Here is a 22,572-nt window from a genome sequence, read left to right as displayed (position 1 = left end):
TATTCAGAACCATTTCAAGACAGAAGGAAAAAGCAGCAAGTTCATTATCACAGGACAGCAAGACAGATACTTTTTACACTCTTGGTAAAGTTTTCGGTGTTAGTGCATGAAAAAGTTACTGAATGGTTATTTCTGGATGTGCATATGGATGAGGTTACCATAACTATGTGCCAGCAACACAACTGTATTCATTAATGTGTTCCATATGTAAAGTATTAGCTGAAAATATCCTGCCTTAAAAGGCTGGAGATGCAGTTTTGTTAGTATCTCTATAACCATGCCTTTCCCCATTAGGTACAATCATTTAGTCATCTTGTTCTTACTCAGTGGTAAAAGCCATCTACTTCACTCAGTCCTAGTGAACACACTAAGAAAGATACCTCCCATCTGTCATTGACCCCTTCAAGATTTGTGGGATGTCTTGATCCAGGAGAGCCAGCAATGAGACAGGTCTTTGTAGTGAGGGATAATAAATAGGGACAAGTGTGTAGGTGAGGGGGCTAAAGTGGGACATTCCTGATGACAAAGGAAAAGTTTACTTTAAAGGTGCAAGTGTCTGTTCAGCTAAAACCATGATGAATGAGTCCTATTTGGAATGTAGCATATGTCCTAGAAGCAAACTAGACACTGAATGTTGTCTTTGATCCTTTCTAAAAGTGTAAACACTACCTTATGTTCTCAAGTAAGAAGATACTAATCAGATTTAGGTGTAGCCACTCAAGAAAGTGGAGTGATAACGCAAGATACTCAGTTTCATGCTAAACAAGAATATGTAAACACCCACAAGAATCACCTATTCAGATAATACCAGACACCCCATATGGATTGTCACAATGCAGCACCATAGCAGCAGTTTGATTTAAGGAACAGTCTCGCTGCTTATCCCATCACATTTACTGAACAGTGGTAGCTTTAGCAGCACTGTGATTTACTCTCTGCTTTCAATGGGTCTAGGTCCAGTTTTGGTTTCCCCACATCATTCTCTTCATTAGGAAAGGTTTTGTAGTTGGCAAGGATGTTTTCCACCAAGAATCGAGCAGCTTCATCTATGTTGATGTTGTCCTAAAAAATGTTGAAAGCAAAGTAGTCAGTGATTTACTTGAAATAGTCACACAATCCTATTAGAAGCTGACCAAATACAAAAAAACCCCACCCAGATTCTTCTACAGTCTCATCAGGATGACAAACACCTTAGATGCATCAGGTCATTGGTCATACACTTGCTTTTTGAAAAAAGTTAACAGAAAGGTTTGAGGCAAAGTTATTCACCCCTATTACAAATATGATACTTTGACTCTAGTCTAGTAGGCAGGTGGGGGATAAGTGTCACCTGCATTTGGAAGACTCATAAGTGCTAAAAGTGAGTTTCTGCATCAGGAAAGATAACAGGCAATTACACCGTTCATAGTAGTGTTCTACCTTTCGGGACCTTTTTCTGCTTCTGCTGCAGTTTGGATGCGCTTATTTATGTAAAAAGACCTTTTCTATCAGCTGCAAAACCCCGGCTAAATCAGGGTGCCTCATCTAGCCACTCTGCATTTTCTTGAGCATGCTTTGAAAAGTACCCTCATCTACACTCTAAAGAAGGTGTGTATGCAGGATTCCCTGATGAAATACATCTCTAGGCATCTCAGTTATTGAGGGGCCAAGCTGGCCAGTGCCAAGGGGCCTTTGGCCACAGCTTTGACCTGGCTGGGCCACCTGTTAGCTCACCACAGGGCTACCACATTTGGAATTGCTCATCTTTGATTCCAAAACAAATACCACCCCCATACACTCTTCCGCCTCTAAATGTAGATCTAAACTCTACAGAAGCAAGGTTAGAGCATAAGAATATTTGACCCATCACTACTGCACTTCACAAGCTTGTGGTTGTCAGTCACAAACTGCATTCGGAAGTTTGCAGATAGGCACTTTTCCCTGCCCAGAGGGGAGGAGGATTCTCCTCATTTTAGTGTAAGGATGTTCATAAGATATTTCTATGAATAACTGTACTCTCTGCAGTTCTTTTGCCTTTAATATTCTCCCTAATCCACAGGGAGTGGGACCTATATTAATGATGACTAGACTAAAGGTTCAAGTATCAGTTCCAGCAGAAAGGCAAAAGGAGATTATCAGGATATTTAAGCAGGCAGGACTTAAAACCATAAACTGATTTGGTATGCTTAGAAAACAAGAAAGCTGTCCTGTATTTTTGCTAAGCTTTTTTAGCTACACCTCTTCAGAGTCCTAAACAAGTCGGTTCATAACTGAACTAGGACTAATATTGTCTGGACATCTTTCTGCACCAAGAACCTTGTTTTACATTGTCAGGTCTTAAATGCCACGTAAAATGTGAGCTGTTACTACTCTTCCATGTTAGATTTTGTTCCAGTGCTACTTGCATTTAATTTTTTACCCATGCTGAAGTTTATACATTGCAGTGTCATGGGCAGGTGAAGCTTCAGGGAAGATTTAATCCAAAGCAGAATCTTGATATTCTTTTTGAATATAAAGAGCCATAAAATGTAGGTTTTTAGTAATAAATGGGTGGGTTTCAGAATTATTTGTTCCAATGCAAACAAACAATGAGCTCATTTAACTAATTTCTGACACTGTGTACCCTTTCTTCCGTATTTTAAAAGGATCAGGAAGATGTTTGTTACTTTATTTCTTATATTCATCTTACAGACTTTTTTCTTTAAAAGCATTGTCTAAGGATCATTTTGTGCCAGTTCAGCAGCAGCAGTTAAAGGAAGTAGGCAAGACAAGAGAAAAGAGGGACTTTGAGGTTTAGTTTACCATATAAAGGAGTTATCAGCCAGACTACTAATTTGGTCTGCCAGACACATTGCCTTCATCTAGAGGAACCTTTCATTTTAAGGATCAATTGAGTTAAGGAACTGCTGGATTTCACTTCCAACTAAGCTACCACAAGCTTATCTGTGCATTGACTAAACCTGTAGACTAAAAGTGTACAATATATGAAGCTATTCAAAGTTATCTGTTTGAATAAAGCAGCCATCTATCTTAGCTTAAATTACTATACAGAACAATTTGTTATTCTCCAGTTCAGTCTTGACACTGCCTGGTAAGATAGAAAAGTGCTTTAGTGACAATAACATCTGGGTAGGTAGTATCAAGTGAGCAAATAGCTTGTTCCCTTCTCAAGTCTACCACTTCCTACATGCAACAGTGAAGACAGAAGCTGCAATTTAAGAACTTGCACCTAAAGCTTACTTGTATTTTTTGATAGTTTCATCAGCATTTAGTAGTATTAACAGCTAAATAATTACTCCGATCCTGATGCATGGAGGATAAAAACCCAACTCAAACTCAGTTAATCAAGGTTTCTAGTTAGTTTTAAGGTTCTGAGTTTAAGATGCAGTTCTAATCTAAACCAAATATGCCTCAAGTCTTCACCAGGAGCAAACCACTGCAAAACAAAGCCTGCATACCACTTCCAACTTTTCCTGAATACTGGAGACTGGACTGTCACTTCCTATACCTGATAATTTTATTCCCCATGTGACTATATTCGTTCATTCTTATGCCAATACTTAGAGGAGTTAAAGCATCTTTCTTATTTATGCTCACCTTGGCAGATGTTTCAAACCATCCAACAAAACCACCTTCTCTGCAGAACTGGTCCATTTGAGAGGGATTATGGCTGCCGTCTTTCTTCTGGTCACACTTGTTTGCAAGAAGAACAGCAGGGATGGGGCTGCCATTGGGAAGTAATACTTTACTGTCCAAATCATGCTTCCATTTTGAAACAGCCTCAAAAGTGGAGCCTCTTGTGACATCAAAGACCACAAAAGCACCAACTGCCTCTTTGTAGTATACTCTGGTCATATTTCCAAAGCGCTCCTGGCCTGGAAGAGAGGACAATGATAGAGTATATTCATATTTAAGCATGAACTGCAGTCAATGTAAATGGACTTCTGTACCAGGTTAGTACATACAAGTTTGTATTCGGGTCTAGTCACCTAGTTCATACAACATTGCCTCTTCTATCCTAATGTAAGCTGATTTTAACAGCCATTACGTATATTACACACGACAAGTCAGATGCTAAAAGCAGTTTGCAATCCCAAACTCTTTGTTTGGGGTTTTTTAAACTTCTTTGTTGAGCAGTGTTCTTTGAGAGGTAATGCCTAAAAACGCATAGCTATACACAAATCATTATTTCATCAAAAAAGCTTCTGCAAAATTTAGATACAAATCTAGTTACTTCAGCTAGAGAAAGAAGGAAAATCAGAGGCTTTCTGAAGGGTGAGCAATGGGGGTTTCTACAAGCTCCAAGGCTAGCAGCAACTTCTAAAGAAGTCGTACCTATATTACACATTTTTTCCTTAGGGACAAGCTCAAAAGGAGCTAGTTTAACAGTTCTAGCTAAACTTGTTATCTTGTACTTCATCTTTTAAGTCTAAGGCCTTCTCTGGAGTATTTTCTCACTATAGGAGTTCTACAGCAATCACAGGTTTTGAAACAAGATTATCAGAATAGTTGAGTACAATTATTCATACCAAAAATCCAGAAGAAAACCAACAGTCAATGAGCATTGTAAACAAAAAAAAAAGGCTTTTCTTATTAAGTGCAACTATTGTAGTCAGTATACTTGAAAGGTAGAGTTAAGACTGCCAGTTCAGTTATTCTTCTGTTTGCAAGGTCAGACCATCATGCTGTGTTTGTACTTGAGTGCATACAGCAGTGTCAAATGCTAGCATGTTGCTTGGGATGTTGAGGCTACTAAAATAGTTTTCTGCTTTGTTTGGAAATCTTCATTGGGAAAAGCAGTCCCTGCACTTTATAATTTAGTTTTACAGTGTATCATCACTTCAGCTTTTAGCATTTAGTGCATATGTGGGTTTGGAATAAGAGAAAGTAAGAATTTTATAAACAGAGGACAACTGTTTCCAGTTAAACATTCAAGTCTGTCTTTGATTAGCAAGAACAAACAGTTACAAGGAGAACTGGCTATTATCATCTTCTCAGAAAGAGCCAGAAATTCATTAGATGAAGGAACTTGACAAGGGATCCTGTTCAACAGCATGCTTTTCTAGCTCAATTGCCTCGTTTCAACATCAGTACTTCTGTGTACTGATTAGTTCATTCCCTACAGACGTTTTCAGAAAAGGTTGACTAATCAGCTGTTAGAATTGCCTGAAAGCAGCAGCAGTTCTCCGGAACTTCACTGTAGCTATGAAGCACTATGAAGCTGACTATTTCTGGCTGTTCATCTTTAAAGTATGATGCTGCATAAAACAGCATCACTAGCCAGTACATTCCGAGGAGTAGAAATTACACATGAATTTCTTCACTACCAGCTCATTATCCCCTGTGTGAGAACAAAGAGCATGCAAGAGGAAAGCTCTTCCCTCCATATTCAAAGCTCAAGTTTTGAAGCAGCGTTTATGCCATGGACTCTCAGGCCAACAAGCCAGGCACCAAGCTTGCATCTCTGTGACTGCCACTGGAAGAGACAAATTGCTGATACAAGTCCCCTAAACAGCATACACAACTTATATACAAGTAACTCACATTTTCTCCCTAGGCTTTTCCAGGCTGGATTCTTATGCATAAAAGGTTGGTTTTGTGTAGCCTTACTTACTATACATTTTTGTATCATGTGCTCACTGTTCTCATGAATCAATTACCATTAGGAAAGTTTGGCCAGAAGGCTTTGACTACTTCTGCAGATCACTTGTGTCACATATAGAGAAGCTTTACCTTTAGATTGGGGGTATTGTGGGTTTTGAGTTTGTTTTTTTTTTTAAATGGAGCTGCACAGGGTCAAATTTAGTTATATTAAGCCAGTCACTGCATATGTCACCACACAAGCTATGAGGAGCTCCTTCTCAGATTCCCCATCTGTTTAGCTGTCAGCCTCACCGTTGATTCCTGTTACATGGGAACACCTCCAACTGTGCTAAAGCACCAAGTCTTGTGTCCAATTCGGTAGTATATCCATTCACACCATAGGACAGGCCCACCAAATAAGTGTCATCTCAAGGTCTACAGTTCTCTGTACCAACCTCAGTCTTCTACAGAAAGATTTCTTCTGTTTGACTCTGAAACGGTCTAGAAGTGAACACCTATTGCTGTTATTTCCATAAGAATCTGAAGCAGCGAGGGGAACAGTCCCATTAGTCCTCCCTATTCAGTTGCTGGAGATCTGTGGAGATTTCAGTCTTTTTTTAAATTAGGGCTACAAGTTTTTCCAAAAAACTTGATGGACATTTACATAAGAAATTTAAGTTGTACTGAATAGTTGCAGAAAGGGTTGCTAGACTGTTACAAACAAGTAGTAAGGACAGCATAATCAGTACATATGAGAATGAAGTTGTTTGAGAATTGCAGAAAAAGTTATCAGGCAGTTCCCATTTCTCAGATAGCTGTGCATGCTGTAGGTAAACATGGCTGCGATCTGTTACCACAGTGAAGGACATTACTATTGACTGAATCCCTTCCTGCCTACTGCCCTCCCATCCAAAAAAGCTTTAAAGATAAAGAACACTTAGCAAGAAGGCCATACCAGCCTCCTATAGCAATAACCCTTGCTGGACCGTGCACAACACAGTGCATTTAAGGTGTATAAAAGAGATTGAATTACTACAGCATCACTTATAGCTTCCAAAGAAAAGAAACAGTTATAAAGTATGTATCGTGACAAAACTTGAAGAGTCCTAAACACCACCAAATGTTTTTTCTTAAAGAAATAACAGGAGGCTTAGCCTTGGCCAGAAAGTCTGATCCTCACTCAGATAACTGTCAATTCCATTTCCAAGAGAATTACCATCATCTTACCATAGTCAGTCTTCCCCACCCACCTGGCCCAGTGAGCTGGAGAGCTGCACTGACTGGTAATCAACCAAGATTGCCTGGCAGTTGGTTCCTTGACATTGGTGACTTATCATGCCCCAGTATCCCCCAGCCTACATGAAATGTTAACACCATACAGCTTCTTGCCAGATGTGCTATCCCAGAAAGGCAACAATGGTCTTGTAGTGGAGCAGCAGGCTATCTGAAACCCCTCATGGGGTCTTGACCAGGAGAGAAGGCACTGCAAGTGGGATTGTGCTAACTGGCAGATTCAGGAGCTCTGGAATAATGCAGAAGCCAAGATTAGCTTTGTACAGTGGCTTTTCCCATTGTGTGAGAAGACAGCAGTTCTGGTAGGAACATAAACCTGCATTGAACTATACTCTACTTTGTACTCTACAGCAGTCACTTAGAAGGCATGGGCTTCAGCTGCCTGGAGCAATCATTTAAATATTATTTCTAGCTGGCTTTATTGATGGAAGTCAAAATTTTTGCTCTTACAGTGCAAGTTTTAAATTTGGAAAACCATTAATACATATTCTTCTGTAATATAAATTTGGGTGAAAGTAGACAACTGATGTGCATATCAGCATAAAAGTTTTATCTTTACTTATTAGATTTAAGCTTTACATTAGGAGGATTTGAAACACCTTACCCCTAAATACACACAGAAGCTCAACATCACTGTAGTATTAAAGATTAATGTTTTTTAATAGGTCAAATACACTCCAGTATGAATGCTGCCCTTTTCTAAAGTAGCCCAAGCTCCAAAACAGTTCATTACACAGAGCTGCTTTCACCTCTAATTCACATCCACTAATGATAAACCTGACCTGCATACTAGCTTACAACTGCTTTTTCATCCTCTCTGGAGGCCTAAGGAGGATGGATGCATTCTTTTTATTCCATAGAAAGAAGATAGAAGCAGTAATACATGACTTGCCTAAGAGGTAAGAGATTTTTTGTGGTAAAAGGTATCCAGCACGAGGCAGGAAGAGAATTCAGTATAAACACAGCAGACTTTCTTTACAATACTGATATTACTGACAATGCATATGCTGATCTTCTTGTCGGGGATGTAGAGCATTCTAGACAGCCTTTTGAAAATTTAACAGGTCTTTCGGGCAAAGATTTTGCAGATGCTTTGCTGCTTGCAAAAACTCATACAGAAAAAGCAAACTGTAGAACACACTACTCCTCTAAAGTCTGGGGTCTGTATATCATTCTCTATTTATGTTATTAAAACTAAATGACTCAATTTTTGCAATGCTCAGTTCAGCCAGCAATTTTTCATTCCTTTTCCGATGTCCAGCACAATTTTTGCTGTAGTCGTTTCACCATGTGCGAGAACAGTGTTGAGCAGTGTAGAAAGTGGATCATACCCCCAGAGGGGGAAAAGTCTAAAAGTGATCAGATGAAACTAGGCTTAAAATCTCCAGTGTGTGTAACCATGGAAGGAAGAGGACAGGAAGATAACTGCTTGCTTGCTACAGCAGTATGGAAAGGACTTCTTAGGATTAATCATTCTGGTAGGCCTACTGCCTTGACAGAAGTGGAACCTGATGGTACCACAAAGGTATACTTTCTCTGTGTTTTAGGGGTCAGGTGTAGAGGAGGAGCTAAGCTACAGGGCAGTCATGGGGATCAGAGGTTTTGTTTGGGGGTATGGAAATGGCTGCATGCAATGCAGAGTTCTGCATTCTCTAACCACAAAGTTTTCACATCTAAACGACTCTGCACATATCGTCACCATATTTTCCAGTAACTGTAACAACATTAAGTGAAATACTTGCATAATGTCATGCATCAGGACTCAATACAGTTCCCTACAGCGGCGTCACAGGAATTAAGTTTAGTTTAAAACTGTATCTGAGCTTGGGAGCTACTCTTGCTTCCTGTTTAATTTGTAACAAGGGTAAACTGTAAGCTAAAAACTACATTAAAAAAATTATAGCCAGGTCTGAAATTAGAATCTTTATCTTTGTCCTTTACTTCGTGACAAAAGATAAGTTATCATTGTAATATTTGGACAGTGCCAACCTTGCCTTGAAGTACCTTTTAGAGAGCTCCTACAGCAATCTTTCCCAGTGTCATGAATAAACAAGAGTACTATTTATCACAGCAGTGTGACTTAACATTGTGGCAGTTCTTGCTTTTAGTTAGCAGGAGATACCCTACACTCCTACTATTATTTCTGCTCCTAACTCCTCCTACATGATTGGAATTGAGGCTAGAGAGAAAGCAAGTTAAATGTACAAATGACCACCGGATATGCATGATACTGAGTTTGTCGGGGTTCCTTCTCCCAGACTACTTACCATACCTGGAAGTCTTAATATGTAGTTTATATGAAGAAGAGCTTACCCAAAGTAAAGTGACCTATCTAGAAGAAGCTTCCTCAGCTATACTTTTTTGCTATGAAGGCAAATTTTGGTTTCTCTGTCAATACCAACAGCATAGCATGAGTTCCCTTACCTTGTAAATATCTAAGCTTAGTCTTACCCGAAGCCACACAACTTGGAAAACAGAGTTGTGCTAGTTGTATTTAAACCCTTGACATCTCATCAGGACAAGGTTCTGTCAGATGAGGCTGACAGTTCTGGCATCCTCCAAAAATCATGTCATTAATGAGGAAGAGAAAGATGACCAAGGGTTATAAAAGCCTGACAGCTGGAAGAATGATGGAACAAATAGTTTCTTTCACAGAAGTAATGTTAGTTCAAGTCATCTTTGACAGGCTAATCAGCTTAATGGATGGCCAGAGCTCAAAATTTGATTTTAACATGTTTGACAGTTCCACATCAAATAATCCTGAACTATAGATGTATAGTCTAGACTGCAGTCACCCAAAAGTCAGTGCACAACTAGCTGAAGAGTTTCATTCCAAAGTTGTTTGCTGCTAATTGAAGACCATTGCAATGAAGTTTTGCAGTTTTTTCCTGCACCCAATAATACTGAGTTGTCAAGAGTCTGACAAACAAAGAGTCCTTAGTTTATGAATAAAACCAAGCAGCTCTTGCCAGCATTGTCCTTCAGAATGAATTCAGAGTTCAGCTAGTTTAAAAGACAGTTTAAGTTCAGCAGAAAAAAGGAATATACACACAAGAAAAGTTTAATCTATAAAACCAAGACAAAAAAAACCACCCCAACTATCCAGCAATACTGCAGAGTGAAGAAAATGATCAAGACACCTAGTGAATCAAATTGAGGAAGTTCAAAATGCATAGAAATAGTATCCTGCTAGTGTGTTTCAGACATTCTGCTTTTCTGTCAACAGGAACTAAACACTGCAGCGAACTCAGGCATGACTGGATGCTTATTAAGCTACAGTGAATGGTTGTAATAAATCAGTTTTAGTCTGGGAATACTTGACTATTCACCTTCCATTGTGAGAAGAGTTCTTAGATCAACTATTACTGTGACCACTAATAGTCAACTAGTCATGCCAAAATTCAAGAAGGGTCATTAGTGACAGTCAGTCTAACTTTAATTTGTCTGCCAACACCATGGCTCTTAGGTCCTTGCTACCAACTACTCTGACCTTATTGGCCACACTGTGCAAGCACAGTGCTGCTATTTAGGATTCTGTGCCAAACTCTACAAGTTAGCTGTTTCAGACAATTTCCAGGACCATGAGATGTTTGTGCTTTTATTCAACCTAGACAGGAAAACACAATTCAACAGTAAGTGAAACCCCCTTTTTTCCAGTTTTCCTTCTGCCAAGAGAAGGCCTAACTTAATGAGCACTCTCCTCCCTGCTCCAGTTGTGCTGCTGTAGAAAAGGTTTTTCTCCAACTCCCTGAATTTCTAGCATCAGGCTTTCACATATTAACATCAAGGAACATCTGAGTGACAGCTCCTTATTTACAGTTGCAACTCTCAGTAAAGTTCATGTCATTCAGTATGGTAGATTTAAGCTAAAACACAATCCAAAATGGCTGGGCATGCAGCCCAATTCTCTCGCTGAGTTAGAACCCCTGTTATTTTCAAAACTCACCTAAGCCCTTTAGGAGCCACAAGCAAGAACACACTACACTTTGGATGCCTGATGGTCCTACAGCTGGATGCTTGGCACAATACAGCAAATATCCAGAACTGCCCTGAGGATGCATCTACCTGTTCTCCAGGCATCTAATGTTCATTTAGCACTACCAGGGTCAGGTGTGAGCTGACTGAGGCTCCTTTTTAGCCAGATATATCAATGTTACTGGCAAGCTACTGCTGCTGACTGCATTCCACCCCATCTCCCCAAACCAGAACAGCTTGTCCCAGAACTGTCCTACCCAATTAGATTGAATCTGTTATTCAGCAAGAAGTAGGTTAACCAAACCACTATCAATATCACAGGGCATGTTCAAGTGTCTACCTGCTTTTTCACATGGATAGCAGCCGTAGACTCTGAGATTGTCAGTACTAGATGTACTCCACTCTTCACTCTTACTCATTTAAGCTGTTACTGCAAAGTTGCCACGTGTTTAAACCACACAGGTGCTGAACTATAGTGGAAACTCTAGCAGATATTGGAAACCTGTAAGAGTTAAAAAAGGCACATCTAGCCTGACTTTTACTTTCCACCATTGTGGAAGTAATATTTGGTGTTTGTGGTTCTGGTGACAAACACCAAGAGGTTAAAAAGCAATAACTACAAGAATATTATATCTTCCTATATTAGACAATGCTAGAAACAGGTTCCCTGACTGCAGCTTTTAGTTTCTAACAGACAAAAGCAGCCTCAGATTATTTTAAATGAATTGCTAGTTGCCTTTCTTACTATGGGTGGTGTGGGAAAGTTAACTGACCACCGGATGGACCTCTTCCCAACAGTAACTGTCCCAAACACTTCAAGGGAAAGTTAACAAGCCAGTTAATCCCTGTTCAACGGACTCCCACTTTTCCATAAGAGATAACCTTTGGTCCTCTGGATATGTCTACATTAGAAAGTTGCAGGGTGCAGTTGAAGCAGTTCTACTAAGTGAGACAGTGTCAGATAACTGACATCCACAGTATGTACGAGACTCTAGTAATTGAAAAGTCACAGAAGAATGGTTACAGAAAGTGTTTTCCCCCATGTTCTTAGAAGTCACTATTTCATTCTGAAATGGTAAGAAGTAGTTTGCTCCCAAGTTTCATTGCACAACACAGCCAGTTTCTAACAGTGAAACAAGCAAGAGCACTGAGGTGCAAGCGCTTAGAAGTTAGACACCTGATTTCGATCAGGAACACTGACCACATCTATCACCCTAATAGATGGAAAAAGCACACCATTCTCTTTCACAAAGATAGAAAACCTTCCTCAAACTATTGCACAGCTCTCAGGGAATTTTACAGGAGGAGTGATAAAGTTCATTGTTGTCTGTAGCCTTGGGCTAGTCTAATGATTTAAGATTGTCCAAATTGACGTTAGCATCTTTCTTGTCTTTAAGAAGTTTAGAGACAATACCCTGCACTTATGGTTCAACACGCTTTGTCCTGCGTCAAATGCGTTGTATGTAAAAGTATGAGTCATATTTGTGTAAGAAAGTTTCACCCGTTTTGTTTACATCTTTGCTAAACAGCAAATTAATGAGAGGAAGTCCCTGACTAAGCACTAGATTTCCATCCCCAGAAAAGTAGAGTTCAATGAACCTCAATGATTTCCAACTAGCTGTCAAATGCAGCGTGTGTAGAAAAACTCTCCTGGCATTAGTATTCAGAAAAATTTGACATAGTCCCAATTAGTGCCGGCAACAGCATGAATTAGTACCTCCTACCTTGCTTTAACTAGACTTACCCAAACAAGTCATCTGCCAGAGTTAAGCTATTTCATGCCTGACACCCTCTAATCCACCTCCTTTGGTGCCAGAGCTGCACTGCGTACTTAGTGATGCTGCACAGCACTACAGCATTTCACAGCACACAGGAGAACAATTCTAAAGTCAGTTTGTCTCAAGAACAACTTTATCACGAGACTGAAAAAATGTTAATCTCTAAAATGGTCAATGTGTCATAGCACATTGTGTGTGATTGGAATTTTGTATCAAATAGCTGCCACTTCGCTCTAGCCTGGGAGCATTTAAAGAACAAGTTCCCATAAGCTGCTTGCAGTGACACTCAAGAGGCTGCTTTTTAATCTCTTGTTTGAAAACCAGCTGAAATCCATACAATAAGGAACATTGGTTTTCATTTGCTGCTAAACTAGAAGCCACTGCTACACTTTCTCTAGACAAAGTTGAGATACTTATTTCTAAGCAAGCTCTCTAAACCCCTGAAATCCCATCATTTTTCAAAGCATAATCTTACCACCCCATCTACCTTTGTTATGTGTCTCCATAGACAGAGGAGAACTTTGAACATCTAATGTTCTACCACAGGTAGCTTGAGAAGCACGTTGTGCTTTGTAGTCGCTGCTTACTGCTGGTCATGCAGCTCTAACACTTGCAAGAATTTCACAAAAGTTATTCCTATGCTTTCATACAAAAATATAAATAGAAATTCCCTTGCTGCAAATCACTTCCTTCTGACATGGCATATATCACACTTCAGAACTGAGGGGAAGTTGAAGGGAAGAGTTTACAACAGACTGCAAAAGCAAGTCAATGGTTACCACTGGAGTTCAAGGAAGGTATTTCCAACAGCTGTGAGACTGAATCCCAGTGGCCTTGCTCACTAGTGAAGGGAAGAATCTTACTTAATACAGCATGCTGGAGCCTTTTTTGGAACCAGGCAGCTAAGATTTTCTCTCCCGTCTTTCATAAGAGAGGCAATCAATTGAGAACCACCCCTTTACAGCACTTGCCAACTCAAATTGTACTTATCTACATGCACTTCGGTGACACCCTGTCCTAATGTGCATATAAAGAAAACCGAGCTGGTAAGAGGCAAAGTGGAGAAAAATAAGGTGAAGACACCAAGACTCTGAAGCTGCAACACTGACAAGGAGAATTGATAAAGGTGGATTTACATTCATGTAAACTCTGTACATTAAGAGAAAAGTATATATTTAATATTGCCTACACCAGTTTGTCTCTGAAGGGTAATGCACTTGACTCAAACCAGCTTAATACTGACTCAAGTAGTCAGATATTATACAAAGGGCTAGAATTCAGCCAATACTTGCCTCAAAAAAAAGCTTATGCTCAATGTAAGTTAATGAGTTCTGCAAAGATTCCTAGTTTGGTTTATAACCTGACCCAAAAATTAGTTAAGTTGTGTGATATATACTATTTTTCCTCCCGTCTGCTTTATTGCACATAAGTTAGGTATTGTTTCCCTTTAAGGTAGCTTCCCCCCTGCCCATTTGATGAATACTTATCCATCCATCCTTTATTCTCCGTATCAGTGCACTAGGGAAGCATTTTTCTTGTGATCTTGTAGACAGCATAAAGCTTCTGAGCAACTGCTACATACGAGATGACATATTTGAAAATAGGGCTGAAACTCCTTAGTGATTAGAAGATCAAGCACTAAGTGCATTTCCATTGGTGACAGAAATTAAGAATCAATGCAGAAAAATTTCTTTTAAGCCTACACTAGATCAGGTGATCTAAGGTCACATCTTTAACCTTATTTCTTATAGAACACCTAGAAAAGACTATGGAGAAATTCTAAGCTTATTTCCAAGACACTCAAAGAACATCTGTCTCAATTCTACCATTTAACTGAAAATTAACTGAATAGTCCTGTCTTACATAATCAAAATTACCATACTAAACTGCCTTACAACACTAACTTCAAGACAGTGACATTTCCCATATGCTTATGGAACTTGACCAGCACACAGGCTTTAAGAAGTTTAGTTTAACATACCTATACAGCCCTTCACGTTCCCATATAATATAGTACTAAACACAAGAACCTTCACCAGTGTGAATGATTCAGTACTCCACTGGAAAGACAAGGAAATTGCTTCATCAGCAAGACCAATAACCATACCTTGCTTCACAGCATTACTTAAACAGAAGTCCAAAAAAATAAAGCATGTTGACATCCGGAGCATGTATTTAAAGATGTCTGAAGGCTGGAGACACACCAAAAAGAAACAAGTTTAACATGTTCAGCGCTTATTTGGCTACTTAGCTGTAGAACTCCAAGCACAGCAAGTCATTCTCAACTGAAAGTTCATAACTAATTCAGCTGTTGCAGAAGAGTCACAAGAAAGGACACCCACACAAGATTTCCCACAGAGGGATGGTTTCTAGAAGGAAACATACAGTACATCTTTAGTTCTGTTTCTTGCATCTACTGCTTCCAAGATAGTGTTCAAAACCTTTCAACAGGAACTAGCCTTCTACTTTCCCCTCCTCAAACTTTACCTGCTAGTCTTGCATGTTTCTAGCCAACATCATCCTTCAGTAATTTTTTTCTCACATGAGATTTAAACTTAAATGTGTGTGAGCAGGAAGTATTCAGAAATCAGTCACAGGTCTTCCAATTCTTTTTCCTCAGTCTGGAGACTATCACATAAAAGATTCTCCAGCCCTGACTGGGAGTCTTCTGACCTGCCTCAACTGTTAGGAAAATGATAGTGCTCCCACCTGCCCATGAAGGCAGCTGCTGCTGGAACCTCCATCACCTTATAAACTAGGAAATAAACTCAGATAACTTACCAGTTCCTGAAAAAGCTCTGAGCTCCAAGTTCTGCATCCATTTCTGATGCAGTTATTTATGTGCACATTTTTAACTCATTAGGTATATTTATAATAGCGAGGAAAAAAACCCACATTGGATGGCAGTTTATGCCTGCATTGTCTTGCCTCCACCCTATGCTCACTGGTACTAAGCACATTAGCTAAGCAATTTTTTTTCATGGTTTCTTTACAGGAGTTGCCATTTTAATCCCTACATTAAGCTTCAAAATATGTTGTGGGTAAGGACAAGTTCTTACAAGAATACCTTGACTACCTTTAGAGAGTGCTGCCTCCAAGCTCTCCATATGTAGGTGAGATTCCTCGGAAACACAATCCAAGTACATGCCTCTATGGCACAGAGCTATGTACATATAGGAAGTGGAAAAAGTTTTCTGGTTCCCCCTATAGACTTTCAGGGATGCATTAACATTGCTTAAGGCTTTTTTTTATTTAAAAAAATAAAATCAGTCCATAATGCAAGAATCAAGTTAATGACCTGGTACATAGAAGCAACTCAGCAGTCATCTAACATGTCAGTAGCACAAATACTGACTGAGGAAAAAATGAAATATACAGCTGCTTGAAATAAAGTTTTCCACATGTAAGTACGCTATCCTACATACTGGAACAGCCCGGATGCCTTTGAAACTCAGCCACCAAAATACACAAGCTATGTTCCACAGAAGAAGCATTGCTACCAAGAACTCCACCTTTCCTGAGGAGATAGATCTTATTCCATTGGGACAGAAAACATTGTCAGGTGCAGCATCGCTGCTGCAATTGCTCATTTCCATTTAAGTTTTCTTCCCTAGTGTGAAGAAAATGTTAGAATATCCTCCTCCTTCTCCTACATCCATGGTTTCCTGCACTCACTTCCCCATTTCTCATGGCTGCATTTCCCTTCTCATGAGAGCAAGTTAACTTTGTAAATAAGTTAATAGCTTAACATGAACTCACATATCTAGGACTCATTTTTCTTCATAGGAAGCTCTTCCTCAACTTGGTATTTGAGTAAAATACTTCATCTGCTTTCTCCATCTTCTTGGGGACTGGTATATACTTCTAACAAGTTAGAGATCAGATCTTTTCATGGAGACATACAAGAGTTTAGTAACAAATTTGCATGCTACAAGTCTTATTATTTGACTCCTGAAAGCTTGCTTAGAGCATGTTTAGAATACCAAAGTACAATCATTCTTCTTCTGTCTGGCCAATATCATAGCCACACTCTTCCAGTTAAAGTCTTCTTTAGTTTTAATAAACAATTTTAGAAATAAATTCTATTAGAGTCCTGGAAGAAGGGTGCTATTACACCAAACTTAATGCAGAATTACCCAGCCTAAGCTTTTAAAACAAATTTGTCTACTTGTTGTCATTAGTGACATTCTTCAGGAGCAGCCAAGCTCAAGCGGTCATCTATGACTTTTACCACCACTGCCCTCCAGCAAGTTGCATGATCATACAGGCTGATGTGAGTGACAGTGATAGCCAATGTGATCATAAGGCAGCAGCTAACACTACTCAGTTGCCGGTCTTATTAGATCAGATCAAAATATTTTGATATAGAAAATCCTTGAAGTGTTCTTTCAATGACATTTGGCTGAGTTTCATCAATATGCTATATTCACCTCTTACATTGTGTTGTGGTCAGTGCAGAACACTCACTAAAGGGGCATGCTTATCAAGTAGCAATTTCTAGTGTATTGAAATAGTCTTTAAAAGCACTTCCCTATCATTAGGATTCCTTTAGTTTGTATCTCTTTACTACAATGACTCATTCCTATCTCCTGTTTATTTCACAAATTATTTACATCCTTTGATCAAGGGGGTTAACCTGGTTATAACACTTTCAGAATATATCCAGGAAGAGATATTTATCATAATACCACATGTCAAGATAAAAAAAAGAGTAATGCCTAAGGGCAGCAAAGGTTTAGAAGTTTTGCTCCTGTATGAACATGCACGTAATCTGTTCAGCTTCTTTCAGAATACTTCAGGCTGCAACAGAGATAATTTGACAGTGACTGATCAGTCGTACTCCCATGCTTTTTCATCTCCATTATTCAAGAAGCTACAACCTGTGTCCAAAAACTAAAATGCCCGAGTATCTCTGGAATACAGAAGTCTAGGCACAACAGTACCCTTCTTCCCCCTTCAGTATTTCACACCCCCTCCCCTTTGATTCTGCTGCACCTTACTACAAGAAAGCTACTTTCAGCAGAAAGGAAAGCAATGACAGTGTAACATTGACATGCTCTATTTGATAGAATTATCTAGTCATTAAAAAAAACCTCAGCTAGCACAAGAAATTGAAGTCACTCGGGAACCTGATGCATTGCAATACACAGCACAACATCCATCATTTTGGCTACAATCACACCAGAAGCCAGTGCAGTATCTGTAATCTTCAGCTAATGACTGAGCCACATGGTTATTTCTTATTGATTTACGTACAGAACCTTAGACTACAGCACCCAGCTCTTTCAGGAAAGCTTTTTATGATGAACTGTGAAATACAAGCTTTGATCTAGTGAAAAATAACATACCTTACTATGCTTAAGGGTTAGACTTTTAATTCAGAAGGCTTTTTAAATGCATCAAAATCAATTTAGAATGCCAGCACCATATTGCTTGCAGGAAAGTCACATGTAACATTACTTACCATAAGATTTAGATCTGTTCAAGAGATCTGAAGCTGTTTGTCTGCACAGACCAGCAGACGAAATTATCTGCATGAGCTGTTGAAGGCCAGAAGACAGTTGAGCTGATGAGTTAAAAGGGAATGACTATCACATGCTCAGATACTTTGTTACACACTTCAGTAAAGTGCTTTAGGGAATACACACTGTGACTATATAGAAGCCATCTACAACCTAGTTCTCTAACTAATAATTTCTGTCTAAAACTGTGAACATCCTCAGGTATTTCAAAATATTCAGGAGTATAGATGTAGACAACACATTCCCAGGTCAAGGACTTCAGCAGTTTTACGACCATGAAACAACCCTTATGGATACTAAAATCCCCTTTATTTTAATGATTAACACTTAACTGAGATTTCAAGTTCTATAGGAGTCTCAACTGTTACTCTCACCCTGGCTAAGCATAGCTCAACCAAAAATCACCAAGACTAAGATTACTTCTCTTCTTGGTCTTGTTTTCCAACTGGGGAAGACCTTGGAAACAGAATAGCCTAAACTACCAGAAAAGACATAAGAGCTTGGAGTGCAAATTGCAAAACCATTGTATCTTCCTTTTTCATTTTTGCTAGGGAGAGACTAGTCAGGAGTTTCATACAAAAGCACACCACATTGTAAAATAGGAAAAATATTTCAGCAACAGGAGAAATTTTAATTCTTCAATCTATCACCAATATTAGCACAAGCCTCTAGGGATTTATCAGCAGCTCTTAACTCAGTCTTCGCCTAGCAGTGTCCAAGGTACACTAAGAGCAGTAATAAATAGTGAAAAATAGCATCCTCTAGATCTTGAAATTAACGCATGGATGTATTGATAGGACTTCCCATAATGTAACTAGGATCTGTCCAAACTTTGTTACAAGTTACAGCTAAGTTTCTGCCTAGCCTGTTGAAACAGATTGCTTTGGCAAAGCATGCAGCATACCTCAGTCTCAGAAACCAAGGGCTGAGGAAAGGAAACACAAGCGTGGCAGCCTGCCAAGCCCCAGGATCCTGATAGCCTCCCCTCTTCAATGTTTGGAACCCCAGACTTGCTAAAATATATCCAGAGCATTGTAGCAGCTTGTACCGATACTGCTAATTGACTTGCAGAAAGTTAAAACTGATCCATAAAAGGAACACATCAGAAGAGAAAGCTTGCCAACATTCTACTTGCTCTCCAAAAGAGCAATTGGAAAATAGTTTAGTTTGCCCTGCAGGCCAGTGGCAGAAAGATCTATGGTGTGTTTCAGCACATGGCAGTAAGAAGGCTTTTAGTTTGAGGAATCGTATTTGAAGTGTTTTAAGATAACCTTTAGAGCAGAAAGGCCAGAAGCTGATGTACAGCTGGTCTGTCACAGGGTTACAGCAGCCACATGTTACGCTTCCTCTTTTCTGAGCTTCCACTTGATAAAAGCATAGAGTTCATGGAAACAGTACCCGTTGTTATCCTCGTATCTTCCAGTAGCATAAGTTTAAACGCACAAATTTGAAAGAGTCTGCTTTTTTGTATCCAAGAAGATGTTCTGAACATGGTGGAGAGGGATGAAGAGAGCTGCAGGTTGTGGGCTGCATGCAGAACTAGAAATGCAATACCAACTTGAGATGAGTAAGGAGTTCAGGGAACAGACTTCCTACAAGACCACAGCAAAACAGAGTTTGTTCTGTGGCATTTAACACTGCAGCATAAGCAAAGTTAGCCATGATAAGTGTAGAGTTGGAATCTTTAGAACAGAGGTATTTAAGAAGAGTTCTTGAATTATATATGGGAAAGGAATGATACGTAGTTTGGGCACGCAAACAGGCTTTTCTGCTTCCATGTGCTCAAAGTACCTTTTTGATACACAAACCCATGATTTGAATGTAGAACTAAGTGTAACACAAGTCTCATTCCCTCACTCTACATTGCAGGGACAGAAGTTACTTTCAAATTAAGTAGGTGATTCCAAACATGTAGAGTTGGAGCATACTTCCTTTGAGGACAATTATAGCTATTTGAGTTACCTTTAGCCTGTCAGGAGTGCTTACTAAACATAACCTACTTCGAAAAGGTACGTACTTCCCCTTGAAGCGCTACGGAGCCACAACCATGAATCAACTTCAGCAGTACTCATGGCCAAGGCCACAAGCGCCTGGGCCAGTGGGTCAGTAGGAGCAGTATGAGCAGGAACCCCCCGGGAGCCCTGCAGCCAGCAAGCAGGGCAAAGCAGCTTTTTGAGGGCTGCTGCAAAACCCTGCGCCAAGCTAAGGGCCCCACAACACCAGCCTATAAAAAGTCAAACACTTGGCTCCCACGTCGACACCTCCCTCTACTTACACCTCCAACGGGGACAAGAAGGGTCGCAGGTAACAGGGGGAAGGAGGAAAAACCAAGACGACAGACTTCAGGGCCAAAATACACTTTCGCCTGCAGAGGCCGGGCGCCAGGACCCCAGACAGGCGGGCTCACAGGCCTTTGCCCCCTCAGGGCTCACCCTGCAGAGTGACGCCCGCCCCCCGGCCCTTACCTGCTATATCCCAGAGCTGCAGCCGCACCAGCGTCTTGCTGTCCCAGTTGATGACTTTGAGCGCGAAATCCACCCCGATGGTGGCCCGGTAGTGCTGGGAGAAGAGCTGGTGCACGTATCGCTTGATAATGCTGGTTTTACCCACGCCCAGCTCCCCGATCACCAGCACCTTGAAGAGATGCTCCCGACACTCCGGCACGCCGGAGCCCGCTCCTTCCCCGCCGGCCATCCTCGGCCCTCCCGCGGAGCGGAGCGTTGCGGGGCCCGGCGCGGGGGAAGGCCGGGCTGCCGCTCTCCCGCCTCTCAACTTTCCCAGGCGGCAACTTTTCCTCCGACTTTCCCCAACCCGCTGGGCCGGCCCACCCCGGGCGGGGAAGGCGAGAAGGAGGGGGAAGACGGAGCTGGAAGGAGGGAGGGAGGGAGGGGAGAGGGGAAACCCCGCAACCACCTGACCTGCAGTCACAGGACGCGGAAACTCCGCGGCCTTATAAAAGGCCGGGGGAGGGCGGCGGGGAGGGGCAGGGGGAGGGACTCGGCCCGCCCCCGGCCCCTCCGGGATACCGGGGTTGGGGAAGTGGCGGGATGGCGGGGGGTCACTGGGTCCTCGGTTCCTCGCCCGGCCGGCAGCCGGCGACCCGCTCCGCTCTCCCCGGGCGCTCCCCGGGGCACGGCTGTGCCGTGCCCCGGGGAGCGCCCGGGGAGAGCGGAGCGGGTCGCCGGCGGTAGCGGGATCCGAGCCCGAAAAGGGAGCTCAGACCATTACAGGTAGGGGCAGGAAAGTTTTCTCTCGGTGAAGTCTCGGGAGCGCCCCTTCTCTGAACACACTCAGGCTTCCCCCTCCCTTCTGCTCGGTTGCACACCGGGGAAGGGAGGTGCTGAGCTCTACCTTGGGCAAACGGGCAGAGGGTAGTGACGTAAGGTAGGCCATCGTGGGTAACAGGCTCAGGTAACAGGGGATGAAACCACCTCTTCATCTGCAGGGATTCCCATCGAACACCTACAACTAAATTTGGTTCCCTTCTGTTCCTGAATTAATCCAGTAAAATGTTTTTTTTATCGCTCCGTGGTTGTCTTAAAAAAAAAAAATACATCAGACGAAGCAGTATGTGAACAGACACATTGTTAGAGCCCAACATAAAATAAGTTTCCTGTCCCTAGGGCCATGTAGTACCATGTGTGCGGATAGTGTCGGGGGAAAAATACCCATCTTTGCTAACATGCTTTCCAAATGAAACACCCAACCCCAGGCATCAGTCCTTGCAATGAGAGGACGGAGCTGTGCAGCTAAGTGGTACTGTCTTGGTGCTGTCACGTTTAGCTGTCATGTAAATTCCTTATTTTGTGCCAGGGAGCACAAACTCCAGCACAAAATTCCTATTTTGTGCTGGAGAGCAGTGAGGATGGGTCCAAAAGGAAGATGTTATGTGACTGTCTAGGCAGCTTGTGTGCACACAAGCTAGGAGCCCAAGAGAAGGTCTGATTGGGAGTGAAGGGATGCCTTCGATGGGAAATGCAGTAGCAGTTAAAACATCTGGTAAATAGTCTGGCAAACAATCATCAGTTGCTCCTCATTTGTAGTAGGTTAGTGCATATACTACTTTTGTATGTGCTAATTCCTTTGCTATGCTTTTAATTAGTGGCTTGAGTAAAATAATCCAGACTTTCTCAGCTGGCTTGAAGCATACTTACTTCCATGTCACACGAAGGTGATGCACACAATGTAGATGGAAGTAGGTGAAGAGAACAGCTGTTTAGCAAAACGAGGCAAAAAAGCTAGACTTCTTGGAGAAAAATCATATTTAGCAATTTTGTGTTAAATTTATTAATTTAAGCTGTCATGCTATGTTAACTTCAATATAATTGTTTTAATCAGTGTTTACTTTCCAGCAGAAGTAATAACATCAGAATATAAACTAGGAAAAGATGGCTACTTGAAAATCAGAGCTGTTTTTTTTTTTTTTTTTTTTAAGGAGGGTG

The 22,572-nt window shown here is 41.0% G+C and overlaps 1 protein-coding gene across 1 annotated transcript; it reads right to left on the bottom strand.

The window, feature by feature from the left end:
• Positions 1–831: 831 nt before the first annotated feature.
• On the bottom strand, positions 832–20,842 carry RAB32 (RAB32, member RAS oncogene family). The gene is made up of 3 exons (XM_009954671.2): positions 20,596–20,842; positions 3,577–3,854; positions 832–1,062 (listed from the first exon to the last, which is right to left on the bottom strand). The coding sequence occupies exons 1-3, from the start codon at positions 20,822–20,824 to the stop codon at positions 913–915; spliced, it is 657 nt and encodes a 218-aa protein (XP_009952973.2). The 5' UTR covers positions 20,825–20,842; the 3' UTR covers positions 832–912.
• Between the last annotated feature and the right edge of the window lie 1,730 nt (positions 20,843–22,572).

The sequence above is a fragment of the Leptosomus discolor genome, chromosome 2 (genome assembly GCF_034619465.1).
Source record: "Leptosomus discolor isolate bLepDis1 chromosome 2, bLepDis1.hap2, whole genome shotgun sequence".
Lineage (NCBI taxonomy): Eukaryota > Metazoa > Chordata > Aves > Leptosomiformes > Leptosomidae > Leptosomus > Leptosomus discolor.
The sequence above is the reverse complement of the archived record's forward strand: the minus strand, read 5'-3'. Positions and strand labels throughout refer to the sequence as shown.